The sequence below is a fragment of the Manis javanica genome, chromosome 4, assembly GCF_040802235.1.
Source record: "Manis javanica isolate MJ-LG chromosome 4, MJ_LKY, whole genome shotgun sequence".
NCBI lineage: Eukaryota > Metazoa > Chordata > Mammalia > Pholidota > Manidae > Manis > Manis javanica.
In genome coordinates, this window is record NC_133159.1 from 129,768,021 (window position 1) to 129,784,882 (window position 16,862).

The following is a 16,862-nucleotide window of genomic DNA, read 5'->3' on the forward strand; positions in this document are numbered from 1 at the left end:
AGGGATATTTGGAGACACCAACGATTCTGGGAAATTCGGAGGCAGGAAGTGGAAGGGGGAGGGGCGGAGGGGAAACAGCCATCTGTACCCGGCCCCCTGGCCTGGCCCCCCTCCCAAACCCTGCAGCGCAGCCTGCGGTGCCGGCATGTGGGTGTTGCGGGGACACACCAGGAGACCCCCTTTTCTGGGAAGAACAGAGAGAGTCCTGTCCCCCACCTCTCTTACACATGCCTGAGTTCCAACCCCATGTCCACTTCTATTTACTGTCCAAAGTCCCGGGGGCAGGAGATGCCAGGTTAGAACCACTTGGGACACTCAGGACCAGCCAGGACCAGCCCCCTCTCCTCCTCTCCCACCTCCCAAGCGCCACCCGCTGCTTTTCCTGGCTCTCACCTCTCCTTTGCCCTGGGGCCTGGGCTGCCTGAAGAACCCAGGAGTCAGCCCTCCATACCTTTAACAGGTATCCAAAGTTGGGGAGGCAGGTGGGACTGGGGATGTTTGGGATTAAAGAGGTCCTACTTCAGGGACAGCGGGGCTGGATGGGAAGACTTGCAGTGGTCTGGACCTTGAAAGTTGGCAGAAGGCTTCTGGCCATGTCAAGACCCAAGCAATCTCCCCTGAAGGGATGGGACCCAGCTGTGTTTCAGCTCCAAACCCGCCTCTAACTTCAGACCTAACCTCAGCTGTCGCCTTGACCTACCCTGACCCTACATCCAACTCCATGGTCAACCTGCACCTGAATTAGCCTCTTAGCACCAGGCCTGAGAGCAGCCTCAACCCGGCCCAGGTCCAGCTCCTGCCCCACACCCAGCATGGCAAAGGACTTTCAGGACATCCAGCAGCTGGACTCCGAGGAAAACGATCACCAGCTCGGTAGAGGTGAGGGGCCTGGCATTCATGGGCACCATCCCAGGAGGGAAGAGCCATTTTGGAGAGATGAGGGTCCAGTGTCTGGGTCTAGCTCCTGATCTCTCTCTGTCTCTCTGAGGTCTCTGTTGCATTCACTCTGTGACAGACACTGGGCCCCTCTAGATGTGAGGTGTCCAAAACCTCTGCTTGCCTCCTGACGCCACCTTTCTCTCCACTCCCAGAGCCCCAGGAGAGGGTGTTACTCAGAGGTGAGGGAGCAGCTGGGAGCTGGAAATGACTTCCTCTTCTCTTCCTTCCAATCTGAGCAGCATGTGCCGTGTGTGTGTGTGTGCATGTGTGTATGCACATTTATGTGTGCAGGGAAAGCACATTCAGCCAGGAGAGGGTGCGTGCATGTGTGTGTGTGTGTGTAAGGGAGGATGCGTGGGTGGGAGAATGGGCACAGAGAGATCCTGGAAGATCTCCACTCTCCTGGAAGATCTCCACCTCCTGCCTGAATCCTTCGGTACCAACTCTTAACTGGAAGGTCCGAAGTGTCTGGGAAACATCTTAAAGTAAGAGAGATCTGAGCGGCTCCAGGTGGATGGGCAGGAGCCAGGGGTGCGGGAGGGGGTGTTAGATGTGTGGGTGCTGCTCCACCAGGCTCTGCAGAAACAGGAGGGCTTGGGGCTCTGATCTCAGGGAGGGGGAATTGGTTAGCCTGGGCTGGGAAGAGGGATCCCCCACTCCTGAGGCTGGCAGACCAAGGGAGGGCTGGTGCTGTTACAGGCAGGGCGGGAGCTGGCAGGGAGGAGCAGCAGAGGGCCAGGCACTCCCACAGCTAGGCTCTCCCTTCTTTGGGTAGCAGGCTGGCAGGCCTTGCCACCAGGCAGGAAGCTACACAGGGCAGATGCCATGTCTCGACCCCTCCCCTCTGCATCCTCTGCCCCTGTGATGCCTGGTATGCAGTGACACTCAGAAATGGTTTGGGATATTGTCGAATCTTCTGGGGCCAAGAGGATTCAGAGTTTAAGCAGGAGGCTTGCGGGGGCGGCCGGATGTGGGGCAAGAGGTTTTGGATGTCATGGAAACAGGCACACACTCGACAGGCCTGAGAGACAACAGCATAGGGCAGGTCCGAGGAGGTCCAACCGTTAAGGCATTTCTCTCCAGCAGCCTTCCTGTGGGGTGACATCTATCACTTGCCTACCAGGGACCATCTGCCACTCTTCCTACCACTTTATGTGCCTGTTGTTTTCAGCAAATTTGGAAATGTTTTGGCCATTGTTTCCTCAAATTTTTTTTCTGCCTGCCCCATCTCCTCCTTCCTTTAAGGACTCCAATTATGCGTATGTTATAGTCTCACCGCTCACCAATGCTCCTCCCTCCCCTTTTTTTTTTGGATTCTTTTTTTCTCTTGGTGTTTCTTTTTATATGGTTATTATTGCTATGTCTTTAATTTCACCTATCTTTCCTTATACGTGTCTAATCTTCCATGAATTCTGCCCAGGGTGTTTTCATTTCAGACATTAATTTTTATGTCTGGAAGTTCAACTTAGGGCTTTAAAATACTTTCCTTGATACTCTACTTAATTTTTTGAACATGTGATAGTCATGATACCTGTTTTAACATCCTTATCTACTAATTCTAACATCTATGTCAGTTCTAGATTAGTTTTGATAGATTTATTAACTTCCTCATTATTAGCTATGGTTTCCTGCTTTTTTTGTATGCCTGGTAATCTTTGATTGGATGCCAGGCATTGTGAATTTTACCTTGCTGTGTGTGGGATATATTTGCATCCCTCCAAATATTCTTGAGCTTTGTTCTGAAATGCAGTTAAGTAACTTAGAGTCAATTTGATTCTTTTGGTTTTGCTTTTATGATTTGTTGGGCAGGTCTGAACTTGGGTACTCTACCCAATACCCTGTGGGTTATGAGTTTTCCAGTCTGGCTGGAGGGAACAGGCACTGTTCCCAGCCCTGCTTGAGTGCTAGGCACTGTTTTTCTCCTGGCCTTGGGTAGTGTTTCTTACATATATGTACTGATTACTACTCAGCTGATTGTTGACCCTCTGCAGAGGGTCATCTTGTGGTATAGATTCTCTGTTCAGTCTCTCCTCTCTGATATGCTGTCCTGAGAACGCTAACCACTTTGGTCTCCTCAGAATCTCAGCTCCATCTCCTCAATTCAAGAACTGGATTCTGCTTGGATTTTCCCATTGCCGCTTGGCCTGAAAACTTTCTCCCAGCAGTAGGCTGGGACAGCTGTAGCACTCATCTCATTTGTCCATCTCTCAGAGATCATTGTCCTTTGTTACCTGAAGTCCAGGTCTTAAAAAATGTTTCTTATAGCTGTCTGTTTTTGGTTTTGGTTGTTTCTGCAGGGAGGATAAATCTAGTTCCTATTATTTTTTAACTTTCAAATTTGCTTAAGCAGCACTTTATATGTCTTAACTCAGGTAATTCTCAGAGCATTCCATTCAGGTAGCTACTATTCTTACCCCCATTTTTTTTTTATTGTGGTAAGAACAATTAATATGAGAAGGTAATTAATTTAAGAAACAATTAATTTAAGAAGGTAAAGGTTTAAGTGTGCAACAGTGTGTTGTTAACTACAGGCACAATGTTGCATGGCAGATCTCTAGAATTTATTCATCTTGCATAACTGACACTTTATACCTATTGAATGGCAACCCCATTTCCCCAGTGTACTCTCAATTTCTGTGAGTTTGACTATTTTTAGATACTTCATGTAAATGGACACGAGAAAATTGAGACACCTGAACAACTGGCCTAGCTGGTGGCCTAGCTGACTCAGCCACCACACTTATCTTTTGGGGTAGAGGTGCAGAGACAGGTGGCTGAGCTGACCCAGAGTTGGGGGTTATAGTCATAGGTTGGGTTGGGAAGCAGAATAAGGGCCTACTGCCTGGAAAGTACTGAAGAGAGAAGTCAGGGGCTCAACCATGAAGTCCTAGCTGGTGGGGAAGACTGTGGTCAGGAAGAGCTCTGGATGGAGAGAAACACAGGGCATCAGGGAAGACTGTGGGAAGGTGAGAGGCAAAAGCGTGGGCAGTGGGGGTGTTCAAGGCCTGGCCTCTCTGGCTCAAGATGGGGTCCTGGGTGCAGTTGAAATGGAGGAAGGTGACAGTCATTGGTGTTAGGAGGTCAAGAGTTCTGGTGTCCAACTCAGGGTGGCGACAGGAGATAAACTGGGGAGGGAGATTCTGGGCCCCTGACTGAGCCACCCTAGAATGTGAGAGTGCCTGTGTGTGCTGGCAATGAAGAGGGAGGGAAGGTTGGGTCTAAAGGAGAGGAAGCATTTTGCTCACAGGTGGATGGAGCAAAAGCAGGAGCTGAGGGCTGGGAGGGCAGCCACTGCTCCAGGCCTTTAAAGATGGCAGGAGAGGTAAAGCCAGCTCTGTGTGTGTGGAGATGTGGGTGCATGCATGCGTGAGAGCGCATGTGGGTGTGTGCAGTTGTGTGTCAGTGTATGTGTATGTGAATGTATGCTCTGGATGTGAGAGTGTATGTATGTGAATGTGCGTGTTACTGTGTGTGAGCGTGAGAATGTGTTAATGAGGGTGTATGCTCACTCGTTGTAAGCTTAAATGTCCTGTTGCTGGTGACCCCATCTATGTGACTGGTCCCAAAGTGAGGGTCCAGGAATGGAGCAGTGATGGGGAGGAGGTATGGGCAGTGCTAGGGCCAGTGAGCGTGTGTGCAGCCATGAGTATGAGGGTGAAATGAGAAATGTCTGTGTGTGTATGTGTATGTATGGTCAGGGTTGATTGAGGGGAGGAAACAGTTTCTGTGGCATGACTGAGGGCTAGGGGAGAGGGCTCACAGTGGGACAGGGTTCTGGGGGTGCAAGGGCAGAGGGCAGTGGGAGAGAAGGCCCTGAAGGGTGGGAGGTGAGAGAGGATGGGGCTTGGAGGGTGTCCCTTGGGGAATGGAATGGCCTGGACTGAAGGATCCCAAGGGGATTGGGGGGCAGATTTTCTAGTTTGGGGCTTGTCTGAGGGGCCCAGGCATGAGAATACAGGGCCTGCCTCTAGGACCTTGGGGTCCAAGATTGGGGCTTTGCACACAGATGATGGGAGTAATGTGCACGTGTTCATGTGTGTGCAATGCCTGGACGCTGGGGTCAGAGCCCCCTGACTCCCCTGACAGCTACCCCCATCTTTCCTCCCACCCACCCGGGCTGTACCCCACAGACTTCTGCTCCCATTATATTTGCTCTCTAGCTCCCCCGTCCCAATGCCCCTCCTCCTGACCCTCCTTCTCTCACAGGGCTGCCTCCTCCCCAGCCCCGTGTGCTACAGCACCTCTGCTCCAGGCCTCACCTCAGTCTGCTGGTCCTGGGCTTCAACGTCCTGCTGCTGGTGGCCATCTGTGTGATTGGGTCCCAAAGTGAGAGTCAAGGGGGCCAGCAGGGAGGGGCAGCTTGGGGGAGGGGGTATGGGCAGTGCTGGGGCAATATGGGGTAGTGAGGGGGCCAGGGACATGGGCGATGATGGGGCTTATCATTCGGGAGGCAGCCCCCTCCACTTTGTCCCGTCCCTCTCTCCTGACAAGAAGCCCTACTGCAAATGGAGCTGTGGACCCTAAAAGCAACTTTCAGCAACTTCTCCTCCAGCACGCTGGGGGACATCCAGGCTCTCAGCTCCCACGGTGAGCGGGCATGCCCCCAGGGGAGGGCCTGGGTGGGCCATGTGGGCGAGGCAGCAGTTTCTCACACAGGTGTGCTGGGTCACACAGTGTTTGGGGTGCTGGGTGGATAACCCAGCCAGAGGAGCTAGGCAAGGCCTGGGACGCTGCTCCCTGGGCTGAAGGACCCTGGAGGAGGAACAGGAGGGGAAGAGGATGGTGGTTCATGCCAGGTAGAGAGAACCAAATCCGTACCTGCCAGGGGGAGCACACTGCCCATTCTGCGACTGTAAACACGTCTGGTGGGGGGCAGCAGTGGTGGCTCAGTGGGAGGCGTGGGGCAGGGAGGCAGGCCGTGCCAATGAAGTGATGCTTTCTTTTCAGAAAGTGGGGACCTATGGAAGGGATTTAAGCAGGGGAGTGGCCTGAGCAGGTTTGTGCCCAGTAAGCCACTGTGACAGCACAGGGACCAGGCTGGAGAGGCTGGGGGCGGGGCAGCGTGTGTAACACCCCAGGGCAAGGTGGTGGTAGCCCTGGGCTGGTGCTCTGGTGGGAGAGGCTGGACGGATGTCAAGGAGGCAGAACGGAGGGAAAACGGTTTGGCTTTCCGCTTTTGCAGGAGGCAGTGCAGGTGACAGGCTGACATCTCTGGAAGCCAAGCTGGAGAAACAGAAGCAGGACCAGAAGGCAGGTCAGAGCCGCTCCCGTGTGTGTGTGTGTGCGTGTGTGTGTGTGTGTGTGTGTGTGTGTGTGTGTGTGTGTGTGTGTGTTGTGAGCGCGCCTTCTGCTTCCCCAGCCAAAGGTGAAAAGCAGTGCGGGGGGCCTGGTGGGCGGGGCACCCCACTGCCCCCACCGCCGCCCCTCCCTGTCCCCTAGATTACGCCGCCTTGCTGCTTCACCTGAAACACTTCCCACTGGATCTGCGAGTCCTGGCTTGTCAGATGACATTCTTCCAGAGCAACGGTAGGGACGGGGGCATCTCACAGTCCTGGTGTGCCTGCCCCCTCCAGCTGGCTCTCAGCCCGCTCTGCCCGCCAGGCACAGAATGCTGCCCGGTGGACTGGCTGGAGCGTGAAGGCAGCTGCTACTGGTTCTCTCGCTCTGGGAAGACCTGGCCCGAGGCTGAGAAGTACTGCCAGCTGGAGAACGCCCACCTGGTGGTCGTCAACTCCAGGGAGGAGCAGGTGACCCGGACCCTTCCTACAGGCGGGAGGGAACTCAGGAGTGCAGACTCTGGGAGCCTGGAATAGGCTCGCTTTGTTACTTTTTTTAACCTATGGAAGAGTCCAGAGGCAGAGGTCTAACAGAGCTCTGAGAGGTTCCCGGTGGGGCAGCCATTCCCCGTAGGCGATGGGAGATGGCCGCTGGGGGCTTGGGCGAAGGGGCGGGAGCCAGGTGAGCAGGCGACCGAGGGGGCAGATCAGCAGCAGAAGGAGCTGATGGGCCGGGCTTGGTGGGGAACTCCGGGGAGGCGCTAGAAGCCCCTTCTTGCTGTGTACTGGCCTTGGGATGTGGGGGTCAGGAACAGAATGGGTGGGATTCCCAGTGTCACACCCGCCGGGGGTCACTGGGTCCCTCCAAATCACTCCAGATCTCCCCTCCCCTCTGCTGCCACCAGACCACAGCCCCCAACACCAAAGTCACAGAGAAGAACAAACCCATTAGAATAGGTGGGGCATATTTTGGAAAAGGAGGATATAAATAGTAGCATTTCCCGAGTCCTTACCGTATGCCAGGCACTTTCATGTATTCACTTCTGCAATTCTCCCAACCCTGTGGGGTAGGCACTCTCATCCCCACCTTGAGGAAGTAGAGATGAGGGACTAAAGATCAGGGAGGTTAAGAAACTTGCCGCCCAGCTAGTATGTCAGGCGGAGCCAGGACCCTAACCCTCTCTACCTCTTCAGCCCATGCTGTCAACTAGTACATGTCACTAGAATGTATTTATCAAATGTACATATATTTATATGTTATGTGTTTAATATATGTATATTTACATGGTGGAATGATCACAAACATATTTTGCTTTACTGATCAGGTTGAAGTTGCCAATATCCAAGCAATGTGGGCCTATACGCATGTCAATTTCATGGGGGTCAACCTAAGATTTCAGTTCTCTGTGACTTGGCCCACAGCAAGTTCCTGATGGCTACAACTTCGCGGTGGATCGATTGTGCTTTCATCATTATGAAGTGAATGTCAGCATCTGGTTTAATACTTTTTTGCCTTGAAATCATCTTGTGGTATAGATAGAATGGTCCTTGATTTCTTTTTACCTGCATGCTTAATATAGCTCTGTTCATCCTTTCATTTCTGAGCTTCTTGAGTCTCTGTTTTAGGTTAGTGATTCCCAGCTTTGGCTGGGTCTTGTAAGCTTTTAAACTTGCGGAGTTTAAAAAATATTGACACCTGGTCTCACACTCAAAGAGTTTGGGTTAATTCACCTTGGATTCATCTGAGGTACTGAGATTTCTAAAGGTTCCCCCAAGAGATGCTACTATATAACCAGGTCTAAGGTATTTCTCCTATCAGTTGTGTATTAGTTTTGGTTTTGACTTTTAAAAATCTAATGAGTCTTTTTTCTTTTAATAGGTATACATCTCATTTCCATTGATTTTTAATAAGTGTGTTTAATCTTAATCCTGTCTTTTTTCTGTTTATAGTCTTCTCATTTTCTCCCATTTGCTATGTGAAATGTGTCCTTTTCATTTTCTTCCCTATGGTATTTTGAACGAGATGTAACTTATTTTTAGTTATATTAGTGATTACCTTTGTAACTTAATAATGGGTTGAAATTTACTGGCTTCAAAAAAAATCAGGGTTCTATTCCTTTCCACATGAAAGATGAGGAAAGTAACACATTATTGCTCACATGCCTTATTCTTTTTTTAAAAAACTGGGGTGGAATTGGCATATAACGCTGTGTAAGTTTGAGGTGTACAATGTGTTGGTGTAATACATTTATATATTGCAATGTGACTACTACAGTAGTGTTAGCTAGCATCTTTATCATGTCACATAATTGTGATTTCTCTTTTGTGTTGAGAACAATCAAGATCTAGTCTTTTAGCATCTTTGAAGTTTTTAATGCCTCACTCTTGATCTCCTAGACCCCTTGAGTGTTTTGCCTAAATAGTTGGAGTCTTTGTTATTTGGAATTTCATTAACTTCATCCAGATATATTTTGGTGCTCATTCTCTCTATAGTTTTGCTCTGAGGCCAGCAGAGTTAAGTTAGGTTCTCTAACATTTTAGATTTTCTTAAGTAATATGTCTGGATGTTGTCTGTTGTCCGCTTGTTCTCTCCTCGGGAACGCACCATCCAGCGACGTCTGCCATGCCTGCCCCCACAACCGCCACCTTGTTGCTGTTCACGCCCATCTGTCTCTCTTTCCCTCTGCATTCTGGGTCCTTTTCTCATCTTCCATATCTCAGGCTTGCTTTTCTGCCAAGTTCCTGGTTCTTTTTTATACAGTTCAAAATGTTCTCTTCAACTTCTGCCCTTTACTTATCACTGTGTTATCTTTCTTCTTTGATATGTTCTTTGATATTTGATAGCATTCATCTCCTCTTTAGTTTTCATGAGGATGTAAAGAAATTGTTCTCTAATATCTCATGTTTTAAAACATGTCTGCTTTTCAAAGTATATTTTTTATCTTTCTTTTTAATATCACAGTTATTTCCTTCTCCTCCTCTTCCTCCTCATTCTTTTTATTTTTGCATATGTTCCATGAGAATTTCCTCAGTCTGCCACTTTTGTGAATGGGTACAATTCTTTCTTGCCTGTTATTTTTCCAAGAATAGAGGAGATGAATTCTCCAGGACCATCTTCGGATCATCTGGCACTGTTCGATTCCTGCTCTCAGTCTTCAACACAGAGAGCTGGATATTGATGATTTGTGTTCTTCATTCAGATATTCAGCTTCTTTGGTAATGGGAAGAGGGCACTGGGGCAGCAGACAGAATATCTTGTCTCCAGGCACTTCCTCCAGTTTTGGTGACTCCTCTGAATCTGTGGAGCAGCCCCCCTCAGCCTTTAAGGACTGTCCCTTCATGCACAGGACATAGTCCTATATCCAAGATTCTAGAACTCAAAAGTGCTATGTATCTGTCCTCAGATGAGGTGACTAACTTCAGTGTTAGTTGTGTCTCAAGAAAGTTAGAGTAGAATTAGGAAATTTCTCTCTAGATGCACCTGGAGCCCTTTCACTTGCAGGCCAAAGAACTGTCATTTGTGCTGTGGGTCAACTCATCCTTCCATTTCCCCCACCACCTCCCCGTGCTGCCCCCACAAACCATGAGGCTTCAGCCCATGAAGAGCATATCTGGAAGAGAAAGTCCCTTGGGTGTTGGTTGTCCTGGAGGTGTGCACAAGTCCTGGGAGCTAGCCCAGAGGCCACTTTCAGCCCAGCTCCTGCCCGCTGGCTGGCTGGCCGCCCCTCACACCCAGGGCAGGCTCCTGTTTTCAGCACGGACTGCCAGGCCCCATGTAGCCAAGGCATACCAGGGCTCTGGGCACTGGGTCCAGGCTTGGAAGCTCCAGGGCCTGGCAAACCTCTGGAAATGACAGCTACATTTAGGAGCAGGAGCAGGGACAGATGAGAGGCCAGTGAAATCAAGACCCTTAGTAAGTGTTGGGGTCCATGGGTCCAGAGTCAGGATTCCAAGAGTTTGAGGTTGTGGGTGGAGATGGGGAGAGGACTAGAGTCAGGGTAGCAGCTGTGAGCTGGGAATGGAGTCGGGGGCATAGTGGGGTGGGGGACAGGGAGGCAGCGGTCACACACTCAGGCACTAGATTGACTTTCTGGGCTCTAACAACTATGCAAGTTCCTTAATCTCATGTGTGATCTGTGAACCGTTAGAGTGCCCAGTGTAGGGAGCTTTGTGAGGATTAAAGAGGATAATCCTTGTAAAGTGCTTAGCTTTAGTCCAGGAAACGTTCCCTAAATAATATCAATGGTTACAGAAACAAAAGGCAAGGAACTGGTTGTCCTGAGAACTGATGCTTCAGCCTGGGGACAGATCAGGCTGGGGCAGGCTGAGGCAACCACAGCTAATGCCTGCGTGGAGCTACAAGGGACTAGACACTTCCCTTCTGCCTGTTTTCCAGAAATTCATTGTACAACACACGAACCCCTTTCATACCTGGATAGGTTTGACTGACAGCGATGGCTCTTGGAAATGGGTAGATGGCACAGATTATAGGCATAACTATAAGTAAGTGGTCTCCTCCTTTCTCTCTTTGTTAGTTTGGCCTGGAGTGGGCCACCTTGCCTTTTGCACCAGTACACTCCCACTTGTCCCTCAGGGACCAAATCCCCCAACCCTCTCCCCACCAGACTCCTAACCTCCAAGTCTGCAGCTTCTGCTCCCGGAAGGGCTCTCCTGAGGTGGGGGGAGGGCTGCTGGGAGGGCTGTGGTCAGAGCCTGAGTTCTGTCCTGCCTTCCTAGGAACTGGGCCGCCACTCAGCCAGACGACTGGCAGGGGCACGAGGTGGGTGGAGGTGAAGACTGTGCCGAAGTCCGGTCTGATGGCCGCTGGAACGACAATTTCTGCCAGCAGGTGCAACGCTGGGTGTGTGAGATGAGGCGGAACATTACCAGCCAGGGGTTCTGACCAGCAGGTCTCTAACTTGCCCTGACTCCAGCTGCTCTACTGGGGATTTTGAAGAAAGGAAGAATAGAGGTAGAGGTATGGGGAAGGGTTGAGCAGAGATAGAAGGGGGTGATCTAAGAATCTCAGACGCTGGAGAGACTGAGATCACACCTCCTGCAACTCACTGTACTTACTATAATTTTCAGCCTCCTCAGTGGAGTAGGAAAAGAAGAAACAAATACTTGAAACTCTCTGTGGACTGGTTATTTGGAGCTGGGAAATTTAGGGTGCAAAGGGAAAGGAAGGGTCTGGAAGAGAATAATATGAAGTGCTAGAAAGTTGCTTCTTGACACCCACTCTCAAGGGACATGGTCAGGGAAGAGGCTGGAGCAGAACCACTCATTGGAAGGCACTGGGGGATGGGGTGGGGAGGAGCCGCTGGGCTGGGGACTGGACAGCCTGCCCACCCCCTGAGGGGTTACCCACAGAAACAGCTTTCCTGCAGGGGTGATCTCCAGAAGAAGGTTCAGGGAGTGCCCCGGCTCCCCTCTCAGCCTGGGAACCACAGACAGGGCTAGCAAAGGCCAGTGAAAAATGTTTGCCAAGAGAAGGGGATTCATAAGACCCTTTCCCACTACTTTCAACATGGCTGCCTGCTGCCTCTTTTTGACACCAAAGAGATCTAAATGTATCTCGAGCACAGGGTATCACTAACCTTTTCCATGGTGGGTAGACTTCACCTCCCAAAGATTGTTCTGACACTGACCTTAAAAGGGCCTTTAAGCAATTTGATTTTACTTTTATTACAAAAGTAATATATACTATTAGTAAAAAATATTTCAAATACACAGGTGCACACACACCCATACACACAGGATGCTCTTCCCTCGGCCCTCCCACCTCTCTCCAGAGTTAACTGTTTCATGGATATTGTTTTAGCCAGGGTTCTCCAAAGAAACAGAACCAATAGGATGTGTGTGTGTGTGTGTGTGTGTGTGTGTGTGTGTGTGTGTGTGTGTGTAAAGAGACAGATTGATTTGTTGTGAGGAATTAGTTCATGCGATTATGGAGGCTGACAAGTCCCAAGTTCTGCAGGTGAGTAGGCAAGCTGGAGCCCAGGAGAGGCAACAGTGTACTTGCATAGAAAGACAGCAGGCTCAAGACCTAGGAAGAGCTGTTGTTTCTCAGTCTGAAGGCAGAGATAAGGTTGATATCCCACTTTGAAGGGGATCAAACAGGAAGAACTCTCCCAACTCACAGGAGGGTCAGGCTTCTTGTTCTATTCAGGGCTTCAACTGATTAGATGAGGCCCACCACATTGAAAATCTGCTTTATCAATTCAAATGTCCATCTCATTCAAAAACATCCTCACAAACACACCCAGAATAATGTTTGGTTTCCTGTCAGGCCCTTTCTTGCAAATCTGCCTATATGCAGTTCTACATATCCCTATGCAGCTTGCTTTTTAAACTTTCCATTGTCAGGTGAACTTTTAATACAATCTATCTTATTCCTTGACAAGTTATACCTCACTGAATTTAGTAGTGTAAGGAATTTCAAAGTATGGATGTGCCACATGTTATTTAATCATTCTGTATGGTGGACAACTCAGTACCATTTTTATTTGTCTTCACATATAATAGTTCAAGCAATTTTTGCTTCTAAACTTATGCTAGGTCAAGAGTCCCAATTGTCAGTTGCAAGATTTTTTAGGATTTCTCCTTCAAAATATATATGATTGAAAAAATATATATATATATATATGATTGGCATTAAATTTTAAAATTATGAAAGTAATATAACACATGCAGTTTAAAGTCATGCAGTGCTAGAAGCAGCCACTCCTGCTGTTCAGAGAACCCACTTTAAGTGTTTTTGTTGCTTTTCCCAGTATTGACATCTGGATTTGTAAATAATACACATAAATGGATCTCTCTTTATCAATGGCTGACATTACTTAGTCACTCTTTATCATGTAGATGAGGTACAATCTTATAACATAGTCTACAGCAATTTTCATTTAAATCCCTACTCAGAATCCATCAGTTATGGTGTGTCAACATTGTTAACTGCTGAGCCAAGTGGTATGGGCTGATTACATTTCCTTTCTTGCACAACTTTTGTTTCTTCTGAAGTTAATAATTGTTTCATTTAAAAAGTCACTTCATATTCTTTGAACCTATTATGAAATCTTCCTTAACTGTAAAAAGCCTGACAATATAATTTTCTGCACATGCAAAAGTCATATACCCAGTATTTCATTTGTCAATTTCCCCCCCTAGAACCATAGGGCGGAACCCAAGTTTCACAGGGCCTGAGGTGTACATGGTTTTGGGAAGCCCTCTTTAGGAAAAAAAGTTATTAACACAAAATTATTTGTGTAGAAACTCCCCCCCAAATTAAAAAGAGCTGAAAGTTACCCTAAACACCACAAAATCCAGAAAAAGGATACAATAATACCTTAAAAATCAAACACACCTCTAATATCTATTTTTCCTATACTTTCTTGCTACATATTCATTGTTTATCTCTGCACATGACAAAGATGTTGTAGGGTGACTTTTCCACACAGGAAAAGAAAGATGATTGTTTCCTCTAGAAGGCTGCTGCTTTATTGCTGATGCCAAGTGTTTGAGGGCAAGTTCATGTCCCACGTGGTGTCATCCCCAAGAGAGCCTGCACAGTTGGTGGCAGAAGTGCCCCTGGAAGCCATTCCTGTGCTAGTGGGCCAACTGCAAGAACGCACGATGTGGTGCACATCTATATCCATGTCCCTCTCAAGCCAAATGTACTCCAACCTAACTTCTCAGTCACATGAAGAAAAGCTACCTGACACTGAGGGAAGTGCAGGAGGGGAAGTTGGCCTGTCCGTCTTAACCAATTGTACTTAAAACCACCTCTGTTTTCATAGTTCGAAAACTTACAATCATGTGGAGATGTTCATATAGGCCCTTGGGAGTCTTCGAAGGAAACCACGAGTGGTCCTCCAGCTCAAGCTCCCTGGGCTCACTGTCAGTCCAGCTCTGTACCTCCCTCCTCCACTCTCCCTGCCCCACCGGGTCTTGTGTTCTCAGCTCCCACTGGAGAGGACGTTCTCTAACCCATGGGCACAAGAGTAATCCTGGGACTCCCTACTTGTCCTGAGAAATTCCTGGGCCCCTCCCTTTCCCCTGGGTTGGATCCTGTCTTCCCTGGATCTGTGTCTTCTTCTTTCTCGGTTAATTCCCTTGTTTCGTTGATGCATCCCCTCTAGTAGCTCACTGGAAAAGTGGGTAAGGGAGGGACATTCTTTGAGAGACTGCCAGGTCATTTGTGGGAATATAGAATTCGAGGTTGAAAATAATCTCCCTTTACTGTTTTGTAGGCTTCAGTCCTTGTTTTCCAGCTTTCAGTGTGCTGTTGAGATCTGACCCTGTTCCAGGCCTGAGCCTCTGCATGTGAACTTCCCCCTTCTTTAGGATGTTCCCTTTCCCCCTGGTCTTTGAAAATTAGCGCTGATGTGCCTTGATGGGGCCTTTCAGTTATCATACCTGCCTCTCAGCAGGCTTTTTTAATCTGGGAGAGTGGAAGTGGTGATCTAAGAGAAGCAGTCAAGAGTCAGGTGGTTGGCCTCTGGGCCGTGGTGAGGGTGCCACTTGCTTGAAATCTGCTGGCACTGCCTGCCTCCCTGCTCACTGTCCTCAGGGTTCTCATGGAGGACCTCTGGAGACTCATGGTTGACACGCAATACCGATATTACATTATATTGTTCAGTGTTGCCCTCTAAATCCTAGATTCTGGGCTCCAAACTTACTCTTTTCAATCACTGAGCTATAGTTTGAATTGAAAATATAACTTCTAAATTATTACAGTAAAAGTAAGTGCTAAGTATTGCTAAGTAAAAGAAGCCAATTTGAAAAGGTTATTTCCTATATGATTCCAACTATATGACAAAACGCAAAACTATGGAGACAGTAAAAAGGTCGGTGGTTGTCAGGGATTCAGGAGGAGAAAGAGAGGCAATGAATAGTTAAAACACAGGGGATTTTTAGGGAGAGTGAAACTGTTCTGTATGATCTGTAAAAGTGGTTACATGTCATTATACATTGTCAAAACCCACAGACTGGCAACACAAAGAGTGAATCCTAATGTAAACTGTGGACTTTACTTAGTAATAATGTATCAATATTGGCTTATCAATTGTATTAACAGTACCACAGTAATACAAGATGGAAAATTACAATAAACAACTTTCTCTTCTTTTGAGTTATCAGGATGACTCACTGGAGGAGGAAGGAAACTGAAATGTGTTCTATGGTTGTAAACAACATCTGATAAAGTAAAATTGTCTCTGAAGGATGAGCAAATGGTGGGAGCCAATAGCTTCCTATAATAATAATAACAATAAATAAAAACAACACTTGTTTGTACCATGCTTTTAGAATTTTGCCACGACAATCTATCAAAGAAAGGTCTTAGTAAGTGCCAAAAAGAAGAGATTTTTGCATCCTCTTATTATAATACAATTAAATTAAAATTATATTTAAATATAAAGAGAACCAAAATGTCCCAGCTATTTGCAAATGAATAAATACTTTCCCATATTACCATGATTCAAAGTGAAAATTATCCAAACACTGAAAGAAAAGTTAATACTTATTCTTCTCAAACATCCCCCAAAATAGGAGAGAATGCTCCCAAATTTATTCTATTAGGCCAGCATTACCCAGATACCAAAACCAGACTAAGATACTAAAAAAAAAAAATTACAGACCAATATCCCTGATGAACATAGATGCAAAAATGCTCAACAACATATTAGCAAACCAAATTCTAAAATACAGTAAAAGGATCATTCACTATGACCAAATGGGATTTATTTTTTATTTATGAGTCTATTTATGTTTTGTTTGTTTGTCTTGTTTTTTACATTCAATGATATAGTCTACATATAAGTGAAATCCTATGGTATGTGTTTTTTTCTGTCTGACTTATTTCACTTAGCACAATACCCTCTAGGTCTATCCATTGTTGTGGATAACAAGATTTCATTCTTTTTAATAGCTGAGTAATATTCCACAGTATATATTTATTTTCATAAATACAGAGAACACACTGGTGGTTGCTGTAGGGGAGGAGGGACTGGGAGATGAGTGAAATAAGTGAAAGGGATAGGAGGTACAAACTTCCAGTTATAAAATAATTAAGTCATGGGGATGAAAAGTATAGCATGGGGAACATAGCCAATAATATAATATCTTTGTATAGGGACAGATGGTGACTACACTTATTGTGGTGGGCATTTTGCAGTGTACATAATTGTTGAGTCACTATGCTGTGTACCTGAAACTACTATAATATTGCATGTCAACTATTTTTTAATAAAAAGTGAAAATTATCTAGAAGAGAATGAAATAGATCAAAACTTAGGGGATACACCTTTTCAGAGGAAAAAGTATGGCCTCATGTTTTTATAACTAAAACCTAAGATTGAAAATAAATAAGCCAATTATTCAACTTAAAAATTAGAAAAATTAACTATAAAACAACCCAAAATGTAGTAAAAGGGAGGAATGAATACAGATAGAATACTAAAAGATTCCACAAATTGATAGAAAAGGCCAAAACCCATTTTAAAAATTAAACTTTTGTTTTTAGATAATTGGAGACTCACATGCAGTTGTATGAAGTAATACAGAGAGATACCATGTTGCTTTTACCCAATTTCTCCCAATCTTGCAAAACTATTGTATAATATCATGACCAGGATATTCATATCAATCCAG

The 16,862-nt window shown here is 46.8% G+C and overlaps 1 protein-coding gene across 7 annotated transcripts; it reads left to right on the forward strand.

Moving 5' to 3' along the window:
* The first annotated feature begins 260 nt into the window (after positions 1-260).
* Positions 261-15,336, forward strand: LOC108401227 (asialoglycoprotein receptor 2). Of its 7 annotated transcripts, none has more exons than XM_017667024.3 (9): positions 288-460; positions 672-879; positions 5,146-5,265; positions 5,434-5,526; positions 6,122-6,193; positions 6,379-6,465; positions 6,541-6,686; positions 10,612-10,718; positions 10,953-15,336. In XM_017667024.3, exons 2-9 carry the CDS (start codon positions 813-815, stop codon positions 11,116-11,118), a joined length of 858 nt encoding a protein of 285 aa, XP_017522513.1. In that variant the 5' UTR covers positions 288-460; positions 672-812; the 3' UTR covers positions 11,119-15,336. The 7 variants fall into 7 exon arrangements, with proteins under 7 accessions (XP_017522514.1, XP_017522513.1, XP_017522511.1 ...); XM_017667022.3 differs by having other exon boundaries at positions 290-460; positions 746-879; positions 5,431-5,526; XM_037026895.2 differs by having other exon boundaries at positions 291-460; positions 624-879; positions 5,431-5,526.
* The last annotated feature ends 1,526 nt before the right edge of the window (positions 15,337-16,862 follow it).